Source organism: Solea senegalensis, linkage group LG9 (genome assembly GCF_019176455.1).
Source record: "Solea senegalensis isolate Sse05_10M linkage group LG9, IFAPA_SoseM_1, whole genome shotgun sequence".
Lineage (NCBI taxonomy): Eukaryota > Metazoa > Chordata > Actinopteri > Pleuronectiformes > Soleidae > Solea > Solea senegalensis.
The window spans coordinates 24321347-24341788 of NC_058029.1; the positions used below are offsets into that span (position 1 = coordinate 24321347).

At 44.7% G+C, this 20442-nt stretch overlaps 1 protein-coding gene across 3 annotated transcripts in view; it reads left to right on the top strand.

Moving 5' to 3' along the window:
- cadm4 (cell adhesion molecule 4) overlaps window positions 1-20442 on the top strand; it is a 229403-nt gene that overhangs the window by 162022 nt on the left and 46939 nt on the right. Inside the window, exons 1-2 of one of the 3 annotated variants that reach the window (XM_044033447.1) lie at window positions 1438-3480; window positions 15719-15865. In XM_044033447.1, coding sequence (XP_043889382.1) covers window positions 3393-3480; window positions 15719-15865 — 235 coding nt within the window. In that variant the 5' untranslated portion in view covers window positions 1438-3392. Of the gene's footprint in view, window positions 1-1437; window positions 3481-15718; window positions 15866-20442 lie in introns of those variants that run through there. The other 2 variants (XM_044033449.1, XM_044033448.1) reach the window with 2 other exon arrangements.

The window sequence follows — 20442 nt, forward strand, 5'->3', positions numbered from 1 at the left end:
AAATTCAAACCCATGATCTGTGCGAGATGGAGTGGAATTTCCAACGATATCTATATCGATGAGGTTTCTTTCACACACTAATCCGTGACAGTGCATTGGACCTCTGCATTCAACACACACTCAAGTGTAGGAGCAGCACTTACTGTATCTGGCACCAGGAGGATTCAGGTTTCTCGCTCAGGGCCACCCCAGACCTTGACCTGTCCTGGGATTTGAACCAGCATCTGATCACAAGTCCAATTCCTTAACACTAAGAAGACAAGTCCTCATCAACAGATTGAGGTCCCCACAACATGAGTTAAACACACACACACACACACACTTACACAGACACAAACTGCAATACAACTGAATCAGTAAGGCCTGAATTTATCATACATAATAATAAAAAAAAAGCTATCTAGGAAGAACTATCTCACCAGTTAATAATACTTATAATCATGAACAAATGAAAGTGATTAATAAAAAGCTGAATTAAAAGATATAATAGATACGCCTAATTTAAAATTCAATGAAAAAATTAAATCAAGTAATAAATAAATAAGAAAAAGACTGTAGTAGTGAATGAAGGGATAACAAAATAGGAACTGAACGAGAAGCCACACTAAAAAGGTGGTTCTTGCGTCTACAACTCATGGTCCCATATCTGCCTCACTGTGTGTCTTAGGTCTTCTTGAGATTATTAAAACGTGACGACCTGAGGGGATGATATACTGTAGGTTACAAGTAAATCAAAGAGATAAGAAAATCCATTAACAGTAGAAGGATTTATTTTAAAATCACACTAATCAAGTGATTAAATCACTTGATTAGTCTGTCCCGACTGCGGGGAAGAAATAACAATAATAGAAAAAGATTTTCTTTTTAAGTCAAATGATATTATGGATGTGTTGTTGCCACATAAGTGACAGGTTGGATTAGCTGAGTACACGAGTTCTGTGTCACCTGTATAAAACACAGACGCCTTCTCCTGAGCCAAGTCCACATCAGTAAAAATCATATATAATCATATTTATTCCCACTTTATGCACATTCACTTAAAAAATTACAAACGCGGACAGAGTTCTTATCAGACGGCAGCCGCGCGCGTCTCTGGCCGCTGCCATAAAAATGTCAGTTTAACATAAAGCAGCAGTGTGTGTGTGCGCCCGCATGGACAACTTAATGGGCAAGTAGACAGTGAAAGGGCCAAACAGACACGCAAATGTCCACCCTGCTTCAGTCAACGCTGGACAGTCGGGCACATTCAGGCGCACACACGCCACCACTGTTTCCCGACCTGAAAGACGACCATTGTCGCTCCTTCCGTCCACACACTCGCACATCTCTAACCTTCACACAAGAGGATGCAAAATATGCAGACGTTGATCCCACACTGGCTCACACACACACACACACACACATATACACACACAAGCGAGGAGAGGGAGGACAGGGTTGTATAAATGAAGGACGGAAAACAGACAGACAGATGGATGTAATCAACGCTGATACCACTCCGGGATTATAGCAATTTCCATACATCAGGAAGAAAGAAGTGAAGCAAAAGGACAAATTTGTTGGAATTAACTTGCTGCAGTGGACTGGAGGACAAAGAGGGAGCGAGTGAACGAGGGAGGAATGGATGAACTTAACACAATTTAAAGTGGATCAGTTTGAAAAGAGTCAAAAAAAAGATTTGCTTTTCCGTCCGTCTGCCACGAGGCCGCAGACCTGCCCAGACCTCAGCTTCCCGCCGCAACACCACCACCAGCACAGAGTCATTTTCTCAGCATCAGCCTCTTGACGGGTGAAGTCAGAGCCGCGGGGGGAAGATTGGGCTTGATCCGCTTTCGGCTTTGCCAGAAGTGTCAGGGCACATCACCGCGAGAGCTCATTGTTTTTGCAGCGGCGGCGGCGGCAGCAGGAGGGAGCGAGAGACCGGGCGGCGTGTAGTAATCTGAGGATGACACCCGCACTTTATTCCATCAGATAGTGCTCAGTGAGGTGTGTGTGTGTGTGTGGGAGCTGCAGCTTGTCACGCTTCTCCCAGGAATTACAAACACGCCGAGGAAGTGTGAGGTCATAGCGATCAGCGAGAATCTGCGCGGACCTGAAACACGGCGAGCTGACGTCTGAAATGATCATGTAAAATCCCTGTCCGTCTCCGCCATAGTGTACACATGAAAGGACATCCAAATAGCTAATACTTGTAGATGCCTGTGTTTGTCGCGTCAGAGATTAAAGTGCATTACTGCGGCATGCTCAGACACTTCTCATGTTTGTTACTCAAGCTACTTCCTCTCTGGCTTTATAGAGTGGCACTTAAGCCCAGTGGATTTTAATTGAACCCCAGCTCCCTCCAGATGAGTTGCAGTTAGACGGTGTCTTCGTCCCTCCGGAGTCCTGCCCCCCGTTTGGTTCCGGCTCAGGGGGAAATTGACTTCAGTCTTGCCGATTCACTGCATGAGAGCTGCTGAAAACCTTCGACGACTCGTTAAAAAGGGCAAATCTGTTGGAGATTGAACACTGTTGGCCCAGATTTCTCTGTCCTCAAGGGCACCGCAGTGTAGGTAGCTGGATTTCAAAAGGTAGTTTTCAGCTCCGTGTCTGACTGAAATATACTTTTATTGATGTTTTCTGTTGCTGTGAGCAGCGTGGTTTGACCTGCCAGAGAGAAGCAGTCTATTTGATGTTGTGGTTAGTTGTGCGGTTGATTATCAGGACACCTGGGGCTCAGCGCTAACCGAGCTCTGCAGGCTAGATTTGGTGCTTAGCTAATTAAGTCGTTGCTCATTTGGTTAATTACTTTGCCATTATCCTCGCCCCGGTATTGCAGGTCTGCTTTGGTCACATTTGGTATTGGTTTTTCTGGTTCATTGATTTCAGAGTCCTCGCAGCACCGCGGTGGAAAATATATCTAGCCTTCGCGGCGTTTCCTTCGTTGTCATACATTGCTTAGACGGAACCGAGCCTCCGTGCCGCTTTGTAGCTGCAAAGCCTCTGCACTGTGCAGATTTAAGACACTGCGTATCACAAGTTTGTTCTTAGCAGCACAAGGTGTCAAAGCCGGGGACTTTCTGTTGCTCTAAGCTGATTCCTCTGGTGCTAAGTCACTAGCGCTGCCTGCAGCGTAGCGCTGCTGCTGTGTACCGTGTTGTGTACCGTGTGCGAGGCCTTGGCTGTAGCACATAACAACAACTTCTCTCTGACTGCAAGTGGAGAATAGCCGGGGAGTTCGCGTGTGCGCGTGCCTGCAGCCTTGCAGAGGACAAGTCAGGGTGCTTCTGTATGTGTGCACTAGTTTCTCTGGAGTAAAGGAGGCAGGGTCACAGAAGAGCCATTGAGCAAACGTGCTCATAAACACACACACATATACGAAGACACACACACGCACAGCTTTACAATACACAATGAAGGCCGTCCAGCGCGCTGACCTCCTCCCTGCCCCCTTCTCGCTGGCCCTGCGCTGCCTGGTGCTGGTCCTGCTCTGCATCACTCGTAAGTCATGCACATAGAAACACTCACACACACATACACACACACACACACATGCTGTACAGCGCCCAAACTCATGTGTGACTGTACATGAAATAAGATGAGTTCATGTTGGGCAATTATCGATATCATCAGATGTGGTGTTAGATTTCTGTCTTATTCCTGACTTCTCTGACTTCTCCTGGTCTCCTACATTGATACATTGAATTGACATAATTATATATACACATATATATATATATATATATATATATTAAAAAGTCACTAATTATTTATGTTCTGGCTGAATTTGACCATAGTTATAGTCAATGTCATTCTTCCATAGTAAATATCCTTCATTTAACATCAAAAGGTCAAAGAAATAAACCTGAAATGAAAAGTAATAACTCTATTCTAAGATCATGTAATATAGCGATACATAAACACTAGAGTGTATGTCACTCTGCTTTGAGAAGCACCGACATCTCAAAAGAAAACTTTTCATGAGTTCAGAGAAACTAAGCTTTATATCCCCATATATCTCATCTACTGTATATCAGGATATAGCCTCAAAATATCCAAATATTATTTCCAAGCCATATCGCCCAGCCTTACAGAAATGTGGATATAGATTTATATCGTGATAACAAACATATATTGTGATGAGATTCAGCATGAGATGATTTCATCATTCCATCGTACAAGAGTCTGACTGACGTCTTATTGACACCTCACTGGGGATTAGTCTGTAACAAGAACACCGTGCACTTGTGACAAAGACTCTCACCTCGTCAAAACTGTGCCAGTTAAAGTCTACGAGACACCTTTTCTCATCCTTACACAGCCTTTTACAACTGGAAACCTGGGTTCATTGAGAAAATCTGCGTTTTTTAGCTGGTTTCACAACACGTACAGGTAAATCCACACAAAGGTCACACAGTAAAACAGTCTGATGGATGCAGCAGTGGAGCGACAACTCCTGTACGTCATGATGTGACATCACAGATTTTCTCAGTGGACATGCTGTAGATTTGATCAGGTGAGGCTTTTGTTCAGTGGCAAAAATCCGTTTTACGACATGTTGGAAACCCTTTATTCCTTTAAACAAGCACATAACTGTCATGTGCACACTCTCATTTCATTTAATAGCCATTTTGTCTGCCGTGTGTAATACATATACATTTTATGTTCGTGCAAGTTCTTTGTTCTTTTAATTTAGACTCCCTGCAGATTTACCACTGAATGCTGCAACGTGATGCCTCTGTTATAGATAAGAGAGAACATAACTGTAAATGTGATACTAACTGATACAAAAAGAGAGATTTAGAGCACTTGACGACAGGAGGAATGTCCCACAACGGAAACATTAAACGAGAGCGCCGGGTGAACAGCTCAAAATGCCGGTAATTGAGCTTGAGTTGGTAATTAAGATTAAAGTAAAGAGCGAGCATGAACGCGGGAGTGTGTGCATGTACCCAGGAGGTGAAAGGACTGGGGAATGAGAGAGCGGATGGACGGAGAGAACAGATGACTGGACTGAAGAACAGAGAGAGAGAGAGAGAGAGATGAGACTGACTGAAGAACCTAATAAAAGTTGGACCCCAGAGTGTGAGAGAGATATAGTGAGTCAAGTGGAGAGGTTGTTGAATGTGGAGAGAGAGAGATAGAGCGGTGTACTGGCTCAAGGAACGAAGGACCGGACCAGATAGAAGTTAATGTATGTGAGAGTGGTGTGGAGCAGCAGAAAGAGAAGCATTGTGTGTGTGTGTGTGTGTGTGAGCAGCACACACACACACAGAGTGTGAGTGTAGGATGGAGTTATTAGTTGCTATTTTTACCTGCCGTCATTATTATTATGTATGTTAATGCGGTGAGATGTTGTTTCCCTGCTGCTCATTGGTAAACAAGTGTAGTGCCACTGCGCACAGTATATGTGCGTTCTCCTCTGAGCCAGCCCCCAAACCCCTCAGTTCAGTTCAGTGCTGTGTTGTTTGTTTTGCTTTTCTCTCGCTTACTCCCTCTTTTGCATATTAGATCAACAGAAGGGCTGTGTTTTGTCAGGATGTCGGGGAAGCTGCGCGGGGGAGGTGACAATAGGGGGAGTGAGGGGTGAGGGATGCAGAGAAAGAGTGAGTTTGTGTCTTGGCAGTCGCTGTGCTTATGTAATTCATGCCAGTAGGGCAGTTTTATGTTTAGGCCACACCATTTCACAAAGAATGAACAAACACACTCTTGTGTTTTTGTGTGTGTTTTCTGGCCTCGCCAGTGTTGGGCAGTAACACTTTATTCACTCACACACACACACTGATAATATTATTATGTTATGGACAGCAGGGAAGTCTTATTTCGGTCGCCAGATACATTTTGCACCATGTTTTTCAGCTTTTGTGTGTGAAATGTATGCGTTAATGTTGTGATTCATATCTGTTTGTTGAAGTTATTGAGTAAAGATCCAGTGTGTAACGTCTGTCACCAAAACACTGTCGACGCCAGTGTTTTCTGGGTTAGGGAATTAACCCTGGTTCTCTGAAACACGAGTGAAGTAGTGAGAACGGTTGGAACATGGACCTTTTGCACATCTTTGTGTTTCAGAGTCCTTAACCTAAATGTTCCAGCTGTTGTGCTTCCCGCCTTCCCTCCATCATTTGTGACGCGCCACTCGGTGTCTCCACAGACACGGAAACAAAACACCACTATTCTGAGAAACACAGAGAGATCTGTTTGTATTCAAAACAGAAATGGCAGTAAAAACAAGTCATAGAGAAATATAATATAACTCAAGATTTATAATGTGAAAATGTTAAAAATATCATAAAGTTGAGAAACAGTGGTTGTCATGTACTATCACTGAGCATCTTCTTAACTGCTGAGTTACTGTGCTGTTTTCCACTGTCACTAGACATTGTGATTTCTTTCTTTCTTTCTTTTTTTTGGGGGGGTGTATTCAGAAACGTTGTCTGGATGATGGAGATGCAGAGCTTATTTCAGAGTTTGACCTAGTTCTTTCGTGCCAAGTATCAAAGGATGGAAGTGTGGAAAGAGAACTGGAGGGTTGTTGGTTCAAATCCCCACCAGGTCAAAAAAAAAAGCCTGGGTAACAAGGTACCCAACACCCATGGAAGGTCCCTAGTACAGGATGTGTTAAATGCAGAAGAGGGAATAAATAAAGTACCGATAAGAAAAAGTGTGTTGTCGCCGTCCTTTGTGCGTGCGTCACAATCTGCTGACGTGAACGGCCTCTAACTTGGTCAACACTGGGCCTTTCACATCCATCAGCATCTCACACGAATGCACTGTGCAGCGCTTCCACGCCACAGAGAATGAGCTGCTATGTGGTATATTTTGAAAGGGTGTTAGGACCAGTGCTCTTGGCCGTGGTGAATCTCCAGTGTGGTAGCCCTTGCGTAATAGCCCTGTAAATCTTCTTTAAGCCGCTGTTGGGGTGTGTGCGGCGGCCATTGTTGCAGCGTTGTTGCAGGCAGTGACAAACTCGGGCCATAAAACGCTGCACAGTAGATTGCGCTAACCAGCTTTGGCTGTTTGAAAGCGTGAGGAAAGGGAAGAGAAAGGAAGGGAGCAAAGAGGATAGTGGTAAGGAGAGCTGGGAGAGTAATGGGATGGGTGGACAAGAAAGAGGAGAGAAGGGAGGAGTATTCAGGGAGATGCAGGGAGGAAGAAGAAGAAGAGGAGCGGATGAGGTGATTGAAACACGCCGGCAGGCTGGAGAGACATAAAGATACGAAGGTCAAAAGGAGTGATGCAAGAGTGTGGAGAGGAAGGGACGAGGTGCAGGAATGACAGGATGAAGACATTTTAATGCAGACGAGATGGAGAGTGGGTGGTCGAACCGCTGAGCACAGTCAAACACGGTACTAAACATGTAAATAACTGGAAGTAAATGTTCCTAATGAGAGCTCATGAGGAAAGGGAAGAGTAGTGCAGTGCTCACAGTGATGGAGGACGGAGAGGAAGGTCTGCCAAAAAAGAGGGGGAGTTTCAGAAAGACAGTGTGAGACAGAGAGGAAAAAAGAGGAGGGATAGAAAGTGGAGAAGTGGCTGCTGAGCTATGACAGGCAATTAAGAGAAGCAAAAGTAGAGGAGATGAAAGAGGGGAAGGATTCTGAGTCTCACCCTTTCACACGTTTGTTTTGTCCCTTTTCTCCTTATTCATCCTCTCACTTTCTTTCCCTTTTCCCCCCCTCTTCCGCTCTCGCTCTCCGAGCCGCTCCATAAAAACAGCATGATTATGCCGCAGACTTGAGCTGCAGAACAAATCACATTTTAGCGAAGGAGCGTGTGGAGATAGAGGGAACCAGCAGCAGTGGAGGAGGAGGAGGAGGAGGGAGGCAGGAAGAGATTCCCACTGAGTCGCAAAAAAAAGAGGAAAGAATGAGAGGGCGATTGCAGGAGGGAATAAAAAAAAAGGAGTGAAGAGAGGGCAAGTGAAAGAGAAAGAAAGTTAGAAGAGTTCTGAGAGAAGAGGAGAGGGGGATCTGATGAGGAAGACACATGATAAACACTGCGATAAAAGACAAGGAGGAAGAGGAAGACGTGATGAAAGGAGGAGGATGAGGGATAGAGAGAGTTTAAATAAAAAGGGAAAGAGGTAGTTGGTGAGAATGAGAGGGGGGGGCAATCAGAAAAGTTAAAGAGCTGAGCAGAGGAGAGGGAAGAAAAGGAGGACAGAGGAAAGTGACAGAACCAAGGTAATGAGGGCGAAGAGAGCGAGATTTGCAAAGGATTATGTTTTATTTATAGAGGGAGTTTTTTGTTGTTTTTTTTCTTTTTGCACGCTGGATTTGATTGGCAGTGTCCTGGTTCCCTGAGAGAGATGGAGTGATCATTTTAGACAGCGGAAAGAACGGAGGCGAGGGAATGAGGGGTGAATGGAGGGTCTGCAAGGGGGAGGTATAGACGAGAAGAAGCTCAAAGTCAGCTGTTTTATGGAGTCGGTGCGCTGCAAAACTGTGATTAACCCGGAGCAAGACAGCACACCCACACACACACACACAAACAGCTCATTTGCATATATACCATGGAACCCGGCCCACCTTGCAGACTCCTGGGATGATGGGAAAATTGTACATGCAGATGGGAAGAGATGGAGGAGTTGCCAGCAGATGACCCCTGACGAGAGGAAACTCTATGAGTCGCTGTTATAGTTTTAATTAAAGCGGCAATAACACGAGGGCGCGTGCTTCTGTAGCTTCCTACATTGATTCCTCTTGTAAAAGAAAACACACACACACACGCACTCTTGGCCTGCTTCCATTTGAAAGATAATGAGAGATAATGAACACAGAGTCAGTGTTGGTACTGCTTCAAGGATACACGGGGGCTTGTTTTGGGGTCTCGTGGAGACAGATCGTCTCTTATGCGCCTCGTTTTCTGTTGTTGAAAGGAGGAAACAGTGTCACGAGCTCTGGGCCTCGACTTTGATTTGTTTTGACTTCAACGGTGATTACAATATGTACAATAGCCGCCTTTAAAGTGGTTAAAACCATTACTGCAATCCCAAGTCAGAAGGTTGCAAGAGCGTGGCGTGAGTATGTTGCCAGATTTGACAAAATATGGAAATTCGAAGCTGCAATTATACACTGCGTTCATGCACGTACACATAAATAAGTGTGCCACTGTACACTTTAGTGTGTCAGCAACATACGGTGATCGAAAGGGAAAGTGTTTCTGCTTCAGAGCAGAAGTCGCAAATTATCCCAATGAGAGGAGACGACAACGCAACAATTACTCACTCGTAAAAGTGTTATATATCCAACAAAGTTAAACAAAGAGAGAGAGAGAGAGTAGCTTCCTGTCCAGGAGGGAAGTGTCCACACCAAAATGTCTGCTCTCACTTCCTGTGCTCTGTCAGACATCTATGTTTAAATGTCTCTCCTCTGGTCGAGGGGAACTGAGGCTTTTTAGTTTTGGTAGCTGCTAACATCTCTGCTCCACATTTAAATGAGTTCATTTTGTGTCAAAATACGATACATTTCTCACACATAGGACCTTTAAGTGTTTGTTTGGAAGCATTGCTTGTATTTTTTCCTCCCTATGATTGATTTCGCTGCCTTGTCTTGTGTTTTGTGTGTTCATGCTGAGGTCAGACCATCTTTTGGTTGGTCGCAGTGTCACATGAGGTGATCACAGAGCCATAAATCATCACACTCGAGTGATGAAGTTAAAGGTATCATGTGTAAACACTGTATGTTTGTATAAGTGTATAATGACTATTAAAAAAAAGCATTTCCGTAACCTTAGAATTAGACAGTTATATTCATATAAGGCACAAAACATCTTTGCATTATAATGTCAGAACTTACTCTTCTAGCAAAGGAGGACGATGTATTTTCTAGTTTTTGAAGACACTGCATAGTTCCCTGATGTGTGTGGGAGAGAGAGGGATAAAGTCATTCTTAAACACTGGACTTTTAAGAGGAAGAGACAGACACTAAGACTGTAAACAAACAATGGCATCTGAGGCGGTGTGTATGGGAAGTAAACACATTCAGCCGTCAGTCCCTCAAAGAGACCTTGAAATAACTTCATCTTTTGCTTTTCCACTTGCGCTCCTTACTTTTGCACTTGCTCAGTGCGTCGTACTCTCATTGGTCAACGTCACTGACGTGATGCGATGATGTCATAGAAGGCAAAAAAACTCTAATCTAATCTAAAGATCTGGCTATAATTGTGTAAAATATGTCGTCCTTCAGTCTGCGTGCTCCCCAGTATCTTTGTCTGTTCTCTTTATAGATAACTTTGGTTTGTATGTAGTACACGGCCCTTCTGGTTGGGTTTGGTCTTCCTTCTTATGTTCATGTTTATTCAAATTAAAGACAGTTTTTGTTCAAACACTGCATTTGGGTGCGATTTTGCCTGCGCGGCTACAAACGTCATAAAGAGGTAAATTCAGCCACGCTCGCCCAGCCTGCACCACTGAGGCAGCTTTCTAGAATTTACTGTGACCAAGGGTGAGCCAGCAGTCCACCTGGCTGCCTCCCAAACCTCCCTCCCCACTCTCTCTCTCTCTCTTTTAACTCTCCACACTCCCCCCTTCTGTCCCTGTATCCCCCCTGCCTCTCTCTCTGTCTCTCTCGACGTATAAGTCATCCCCATTGTGGGACCATTAGGACGGGCCCCCGAAGAGCCTTGTCTTATGAATTTGTACACCCATTATTTATTTATTTGTTTATGTGTTTTGAAATGATGGCCCTGCTTGGATCTCTATTGGCATAGTAAATAAAGGCTCCCCCCTTTCTTTTCTTTACCAGGGCCGGAACAGGAGGAGGTAAAAGCCCTTCAAATAAGAAAATAAAAAAATCACCCATTCACCGCTATGAAATACTGCCCCCACTTGGCTGGAGAGAGAAGTGATTGTTTTTAACCTTACCCACTCTGCCCCCCCCCACCCCCCCGCCATTTTATTTATCCCTTTGACCATAACTGCCAGTGCACGACCAATGCGATCGATTGCACCCAGAATTCTCTCTTAATATGATTCAACACTTGCAGAGTATTTTATTATGGGCTCAGATTTTTTTTTAATGTGGCACAGATTAATACCTCTGTCACGGGGCTTGGTTCCCTCCTCTTCCTCCTCCTCCTCCTCCTCCTCTCTTCGGTGATCAGAGGGCCACGCAGGCTCGCGGCCTTGATGTGAATGGCAGCCTATAAAACCCAGAGTCAGACTAAAGTGCTGAGCCCAGCTGTGTTATGAGCTTGAGCAGAAGAATATGCGTCATCGCTCTTATATTTGGCCCGGCCCCCGCCAGCTGCATTATTATACCCAAACCATCACTTCCTAACACCCTGCTATCATTTCCTGGTTGGAGCCCTCGCTCCCGCACCGTCTCACCAGGCCTCTTGTTCTCTTGGCCCAGATTGATCATCCAGCAGCAGGTGTTTCTTGGTGGCGTCTCTCAGCGGGTGCCAGCAGATGCCAGTCGCTCCGCTCACAACGGCGGTTCATTTTTTTTTGTTTCCTTTCTTGCTTTTCCTTGCACTTTACGACTTAACGCCACTGCGGCTAACAATGGAATGGAACGGAACACAATGGAAGCGCGTGCAGCTGCACACAATTAGCTATGAACACGGTCTCTTCCTGGTTTTTCAGTAAGCAACGCCGACCGTTTCCCGTAAGCTCTCAGCCAGTGCTGCAGAGATGTTCTCCTGTCCATGTCAACAGCATTTTGGGATGAACTATAGAATTCAAGACTATACACTATTGTCCCCTCACCGACATTTACACGTTTAATCGACCAGGGCTAAAATAACTACGAAAGGCAATGCAAACATTTTCAATCTATACCGGGAACGTCACCTTTAAAAAAGTGTTGGCTCATATTTGAGCTGACGCTCAGGGAATTTAGTCCACTGAGTCGCGATCTGTTGCTCACTCATGTGTGTGTGTGTGTCTGCTTCCAAGTTGCTGCCATGATCAAGAGGATTTTTAGAGATGTAATATTATTATATATTATTCAAGAGGTCTATTATATTAAAGGCATCATATGTAACATTCTGCATTGACATGACATTAGCATTTCCAACACTGAGGTAATAGAGTATAAAACCTTCTTTGCTATAACTGAGGAATAAAATATTCAGGGCTGCTAGAGAGCAATTGTGTTACGTTTTGTGTATTTGTCACTAATGGATCATAAATACATCTTACCATGTGCTGCACTTTCTGCTGCCAAAGCACTTCCTGTAACGTGCACATGCACATTGAAACCAAACAGGACAACAATTCTCATGTCTCCACGCTGGTTCTTGACTTCATCAAACTTGTTATTGTTTTCGTTGAGAGACCCCTAGTGGACGAAGTTGCATACTGGGCTTGGGACAGGGGGAGAACACTGGCTGTGTCTGCCTCATGTGTTGAGATTCGCACCGGCAACCCTCCAATTACAAGCCAAGTTCCCTTTCCACTAGGCCATGGGCTCTCCTCTTTAGTTTACTTAATGCCCGAGTCTTCAGTACGGAGCAAATCTTTCTAAATACACAGTACTTTTACTTTGAAACAGGAGCAGTATGTGTTGTGATATAAAAACATTTAGTGACAGATTGTTTGGTTGGTATTAAAGAATAGACGAGTCTTCCTAAACACGGGCAGTTACTGTTCCAACTGCCAGAGAAGCTGCTGCACAAATGGAGCGAAAAGTACTTTTTTCTTTGTGTGTCGTCGCTGATTCATGCACAGGCCACTTGCTGTCTCACTCGGGTCTGATAGGTCACTAATCACACACGGGAGCTGCAGCGCTGATTTGTCCGAGATGTGCAGCACAACTACTGCAATTAGCTCTGTTAAAAAAACAATGGTCTGGCCTGGTTGCCATGGTGATGAGTAATAACAGCCATTAGAAAAATAATTGGGATGACGGTGGCATGCCCCGATGCCCCACGATATGAATCACAATATTGATGCAGAGAATGGTAGCAATAATGACTGCAATTAGCGGTAATTGTTGAGATTTTTTTTCCTCTGTTCCATAGAATATCAGAGTCCCCATTGTCTTTATCCCGTCTTGGTTGCTTTTCTGTCCTCAGTTCAATATCCACAGTGTCTCCCTGTTTCCCCCGATGTGATGAATATGTAGGCTTTGAGTATTTCATTAAAAGAGATTAAAATCAGGGGGAGAATTAAATTTGGATGAAGTTGGCAGGATCAGATGATGTCAAAGTAGCTTAATTGCAATACGCCAACCCCAGCATATGCGCATGTACACACACACACACACACACACAAGAAACTTAAGACATGCTCTGCTGCAGATACAGACTTTCATTTTGGCCCAAAGCAGTCAAGTCAGCAACTCTTGGTATGGCAGCCATCTGTTTGTCTCATAACATTTTCCCTTCTCAAGGTGTTTTGTCGAGCTTTGAGCCACTGCGAAACCCAGCTGTTAAATTTATATATACATATCCATCTATATATACAGCCCAGCCATCTTTACAACCACTCCTTATTGCCTGCGTCTTTTTGCTGTCTCAATAGAGATGTCAATTTTACTCTAAAGTGCCAGTGGCCAACATGCTGCCAGAGAGAGAGAGAGAGAGACAGAGAGAGAGGGAGAGAGAGAGAATGCAAATGGGAATTCAAATGGGTAAATACTAGTTTGGAGAGTCCAACTCTCTTGAAGGCAATCCCATTCCAGTATATGGTGTCGCAATATAACTAATTCCCCCAATAATCACGTCTATTCAACCGGGGGAGTTTTGTGTGCGCTGCGGGGGCGATCTCTAGTTGGGTGGCGTCAAACAGCTCTGACCCACAAACAGGCTGAGTGCTTCAATCACAGCATAATCAACCTCCTCATTACTCACTCGTGGGCTTGGACTATGAGCAACATCAAAGAGCCCCCGCTGTGCCTCTGCCTCCTTGTCTACAAATATTTGGGTTTAAGGGCCAGAGAAGTTTGTTTGAAAGATTGTGTACCAAAGTTTCTGGCAAAGTGTGTCTGCCAATCTGTACACACGTGTGTGTGTGTGTGTGCATCCTCATTTGTCCATATGTTATAGTCCGCGACCCGGTTGGAACAAGTTTGCATGTTTCTCCCCGTGTGTGCGTGGGTTTTCTCCCACAGTCCAAAAACATGCAATATGGGGATTAGGTAAACTGGACACATTAGATTGACCATAGGTGTGAGCGTGAGAGTGGACGGTTGTTTGTCTCTATGTGATGGACTGGCGACCTGTCCAGGGTGTGACTCCGCCTTTTGTCCTATGTCAGCTGAGATTGGCACCAGTGGCAACCACGCCCCTCATGTGGAGGATAAAACAGTCAAAGTGAGTGAGTGTGGGAGTGAGTGAGTGAGTGAGTGATAGGGACCATAGCATGAGAAAAATGAGACGCATGTGAATACAGTTAGTTTAATTAAAGCTGCAGTATGTAGGATCTGGAAGACCTGAGGCAATCTCTTAAAGGCGACATAAAGTGAAAGCTCCAATTAATGATGTGTTTATGAAACCTCACCACTCCTCTCACCACCGTAGCGCCTCCTGGTGCGGGCACATCCGGTTGCGTACATTCAACCGCAGAAGAAGAAGAACTACTCTCGTTGTAGCTGCTGAGATGCAGAGCATCCACCGTGCCAGAGGGGGAGCTGATGTGCTCATTACGCCACTTGCACATACACTGGAAAAATAGTGAGTCGCAGTAGAAGGAAAACGACAACAACATAATGAGATGAGATGTAAAGTTACCTGAATTCATGAATTTAACTGCATTGATAAAAGGGTCACTTTTCTAGATTACCACTGAAAGCTGCTTTACACTTCAGTTTCGCCATTCACCCATTCACACTCAGTCACACATTCATACAGCTCATCTATGTGCAAATGTAACACCATCGCACATCTTCCATACACATTTAAATGCTCCTGGCACAGTTTCTCTTTTACGGCGCAGATTAAAAAGTCTTGTTGCTTGTGTTGCTTTGGAAATCGCTGGAATTTTGAGTCACTGCCAAAAAAGGAAGCAGACAAAGAAGAAATGAGTGTGTTCGCCCAGGTCTTGTTTTCCAACTAAGTCCTATCGTAGCTGAAGCTGATAAAAAAAAAAAAAAAAACACCTTGTGCTATGCAAGAGTTTAAACCTGGGATTTGAGAGGGTTTCATTAACCAGTGGGAAAAGGGTTATCTGTTACATATTCATATCATAAAAACTGCCATTTAGTTTAGCAAACATGGACAGCGTTGGCCCAGCTGCAGTCCACTCTGCAAGCTGTTCACGTGCCCTTGTCTGTCTGTCCCTATGTGGGGCCATGCATGTGTGCTGGTGTGTGTGTGTTTAAATGCAGGACCAGCATCCACTTAGAGATTTAATAAGGCATCATCTATTAAAGTGTGCATGCTGATGCATTCTGTGAGCCCGGGGCGACGTGCGGCTGTTTGTATGTGTGCATATAAAGGAGATGAATGGCAGTAATTGTAATCATCTTTAGAATAATCATAAGCACACATTGTTCGGGGGCCTTCTTTCACTTGTTGAATCCATCAGTGTCTTTTCTTTTTCACTCTCACTTCTTTTTCCATCACTATTCCTCCCGCCTCTTAATTCCCGTCTTCCGTTGTGCCTGCGTGATGAATAAAGAGTCGATGAATGATGCTTTAAGTGCATTATTTTGAAAGCCGCATTGAACGTTTATTTTTCTCCGCATCTGCTCATCAAAAGTTTCCCCTGTCCTCTTCTTTCCCTCCACCGCCCTCCCTCTGTATCACTATGTTAACATCCGTGTCTCCCCCTCTCTCCCCCTCTCTCCCACAGCTCGCTGTCAGGCCGTGCAGGCGGAGAACGTTACAGTGTTGGAGGGGGGGACGGCCCAGATCTCCTGCCGTCTGCAGAACTATGACGGATCAATCGTGGTCATTCAGAATCCCCGCCGGCAGACGCTGTTCTTCAACGGCACGCGAGGTGTGTACCTGTGTGTGTGTGTGTGTGTGTGCCAAAGCACTGGCCCTCTGACATGTGAGGACCGCCGCGGGAACCAGCCAGCACTTGCACTTAACATTTTTTTTTCCCGATTACAAACGTCCTCATTTTGCCTTTGAAGTGTTTCCACATTAAAAAAGTCAGATAACCAATGACTTAATTTAGGAGATGGTTTTTACACGTCGCCCCGACTGTGACGGCTTTCACTGTTTTAAAAGCATAGTTTGAAGCCGTCTGCATAATCCACTGTTGACCCCGGTGATGAGATCAGAGCTTAATGCAGCTCCTCATTAGAGCATGGCCTTGGCAATCACATGGCAAATTATCATTGTAACCAATATTGTAATGAAGGCAGATTTCAATGAGGGCCTTGAGGTGGGCAAACACTACTTGTTTTTTCCTAACTAATTAAAAGCAAGTTGCCAACGTAGCCAGTTTTTCTTTCTTTTGTTGTTTTTCCCTGGCAGCGCTGTAAGGAGAACTCGAAGCAATAGAACAACAATCAAGGACATTTAACGCAGACTTTGAAATTTGTGTGGGGGCTCCGTAATTGAAACAAATCATGTGTGATGTTTGGTGGTGAAGCAACAGTTATTTCTGCTCTGCATAATATGTGAAGGAATTCTCAGCACATTAGCTCCTGCTTAAAGCAATGCTGTAAAACAGTGGTGTGCAATATTTAGAGTTAAGAGCAGGAAGAGTGTATTTCGCTGTATTAAAGTCATTATGCTGGTTTGAGTTTAAGATCAGGATGCACCTTTTTGTACCAGGAAATAGATTCAATAACGTAACGTTAAAGCGATGGTTCAGGGTTTTTGGAGTGTGGCTATGGCTCTGCCCTGGCCAAGAAGCAGCCTGAGACACAGAGGAAGAGCAGATTTTAGCCTCTTCACAAAAGGATCACCTAATTAAATCTGCGTCAGCTTAAGTGTACGATATCTAAAGAGTGTGTACACGACTTTCCCTCACTGTTAGACAGAGGAAACTGAAGTTTGTAGACCACTCACTGTCCATAGGGACATCTAAAACCTTCAGCTCTCTAAGACACAGGAGCTGCTGCTCTATTGATGCCTTGTTTGGCAACTTTATGTCCCTCAGATTTCCAACACTGGTCATAAAATTACAGATTTTTACTTTTTGATGCTGATTATTTCTATGGACTTTGGTGCAGGAAGAGAGAGCGGTTTACAAAGTGACATAAAGTCCTGTTGGAAACGGCTGTCTAACGGAACGATAAAGGAAGATAAAGCACTTTTTTTGTTTGGTCATCCCCACTGGCAGCCATGTTTTAAATGAGAGTCTCGGGCTGGTTCTTATTGATGGTGGCACGCTCAGTGCTGACACCGTGTCAGAATCACATACAACTACATTTCAGACCTGAAGTACAATTTTAAAGCTATAAATCTAGAAAAGCGAGGCTACACTTTGACAAAATGCAACATCCCGTCCTCTTTTGTCAAAGTTACAAAAGAGGATGGAACCCCCGAAAGTCGTCTGGAGTTTAAAGCAATGTTTGCCTGTTCCAAAAAGAGCTGACAAGCATATACAATGAGGGTATGGATACAAAGGTATAGGTCAAGTAGTGACAGACAGTGTCCAAATAAAATGATTACAGTATTGCAAACGCCTTTTTCTTGTTTTGGTAACTTGCTTGTGAAGAGGATTTCAACAAATAAGGAGAAAACATATTACCTCACTTTTAAAACGGACTATTACCTGAAGGCACCGATCACCCTTCGTCAAATATCTCTTACTAATTCACATTGGAATAGCTAGAATCTGCACACAGGTGCAGCATATTTTGACATACTTTGCATGCTAATGCAAAGCACTTTTAGTCCAAACCCATAAGCTAGCACAGCTGCCGTGATCCATCACAGAAATCTTCTTTCACAGGGAGGCAGAGCAGCCAGTCAGAAAAAAACCCAAATCCCCTTGAAAGAGCAATCGTTCAGTTTTCATTCAAGGAGCTTGGCAAACTCTTGGACCGTGCCTTTAACATCTACATCCCAAATGTGATTCTCGCACACACTCACACTTGAACGGTCAGCCCACTCAGTGTCTCACACACTGGGTTATGATTAAGAAAATGATAGCTGTGCGACAAGTGTTAATTATCCCCAGCTTCTTTCAGACACCTGTGGTGAGCCTCAAAATTCACTCAAATATCTGCCCAGCTCCAAAGTAGCATTGTTTTAATATAATAGAGTCTTTGTTGCTCAGGTCTTTAAGCGATCATTTGGGCAGCGCAGGCAAAACACCACTTTGACACGTGACGATTGGTGCATTTGCCTCTTGGCTTTGAACTTGTCGTCGATAAAGAACTCCGTAACTGCAAGTGCCGCGCAGCCTTCAGCCGGCTGCATTAACAGTTCATCATTTCTCAAGGATGCGACACAGAAAATAAATTCAAACGCTATAGTAGTGCGTCGTAGCACTTATTGTTGGAGACGGGATTTCTTTGGTTAACCTTGCGCTTGAACCTCCTCGTGTTGGTTAAAAGGCATTTAAGTAATAGAGAGGCAAAGTATGTGCAAGGTGGGAAGCTCATTTGTCCATCGGCCATTTTATTATTTATGTTTCCCTGTATCATGTATAAGTATTCATACATCCATTTTGACTGAATAAATGAGCAAACGAACGAACACCTGGAACACAATAATTATGTAAAACTGAATCAAGGATGGGCTATAACAGTGTTGTTGTATTTACAGTGCATATTATGTACAAACAGAAATGGGCTGTAACACGCAACGAGCTGCCGAGTGTTTCCACACTTTACTCCATTCCATAATACATAATTCTGTTCATAGACAACATCATGGAGAGCAGAGAAACCCAACAATTCACACAGTGAGCAAACACTAGGCGTGGAGAGAAAAAAACTCTCTTAAAGGGGACATATTATGCAAAATCCACTTTTTAACCATTTCAATACTTATATTTGGGACTCTGGAGGCCCTACCAGTCGCCAAAGTGTGGAAAAAGAATACTCAGTCATGTTTTCGTGGTCCCCCTATATAGGCGATAAAACACGCGATGTTGAATTCCCTGCGCTTATGACGGCAGCATGCGCATTTCACCGCGAATGTTACCGCCCCACCAGTACGTTTACTTCACAAGCTCCACCTTAGCTCCACCTTGTCCCTGCGAGAGTGCAGGCGAGGGAGGAAGAGCGCTATTATGTCAACGTGGAGGGACAAGTGTGCTGTTGGTGGCTGCACAGTGGAGCACAGTGTTTTACAGAGGATTTTATATATGAGGCTAATGTGCCGGATAAAGTCAGCAAACGTGTGTTTGTGTGTTCGCACCACTTCACATCAGAGTACGGCCAGCGGTCGCCGTATTTAGTCAGCGACGTACAAACACACACACTGTTAAGGAAAGGTCACACAGAGCTCATAACTGACCATTCTGACACGTCCTAATTAAAACTATTTGTTCAGTACGTCCTCCATGACCGGAGCACAGACTCAGTCTGATGCAGTCACATAAAGCAGCTGTTTATGCAGCTCGCCGCTGACGATCAGCGGTGGCGATCAGCGGTGCTGCACTCTCTGTAAAAATCAGTTAGTGGCACCGCTGACCAGCTCCGGTGCTCCGGCGAGCAGCGAGCTGCCTCAACTGTTGCTGTATGTATGAGTGCCGTCACAGGAACAGACCCCCGACACATGGATACTTCGGGAAAGCGCCGCTGATCGCCAACGCTGATCGCCGGAGCACCGGAGCTGGTCAGCGGTGGCGATCGCCGGTGGCGAGGTCTCCGGAGCACGTCTGACACAGTAACATACAGCGGCAGTTTATTCAGCTCGCCGCGCTCCGGTGGCGATCCTAAGTGCTGTTCCTAAGTGTTTTTAACTGATTTACAGTTCGGCAGTGTTCGGCTCGATCCTTATGTAGGACGTCTCTTCCTGTGACGGCACTCTGTTGATATTGTCAGAGAACTAGTGGAGGGAGGGGGAGACGAATAGAGCTGCAAAGTGCTGTAAAGAGGACAAATCAGAAACCCCCTGGAATAAGTGGGTGTGTGTTTGCCTGTGTCTCATTTGCATATAAAGGGACCATGCACAAAAACCGAGCGTTCTGAAAGGGGCGGGTTTAGCAGGGTTATTGAACTACTATGATTCTTCGTCCTTATGGTATTTTGACCAAAGCATGTCACTGACATGTTCATTAGGACACCAGGGAACTATTTTAATGGGGGAAATAGGGTATAATATGTCCCCTTTAAGATGTGCAGCATCTGCCTCGACCGGTTGGGGGGAAAGGAAACAGAGAGGAGGGAGAGGGAAAGGACAAGAGGGAGGTGAGGTAGAGACAGAAGAACGCTGTCTCATAGAGATCAAGTGAAGCTGAGCATCTACTGCTTTTAATGTGTGGGAACGTACGAGAAGGCGATCTGTGATAAACAGCTGATTCTGAACGGACTGCTCAGTTAGTTGATCGTGTTCTAGTGCACTTTTCATCACGAAATGTAAACACAACAGTACATTTTTGACCATTTAGTTTATGACACTGTAGAGGAAGCAGAGCTCCGAGCGATCGCCTCTGGCTCCGAC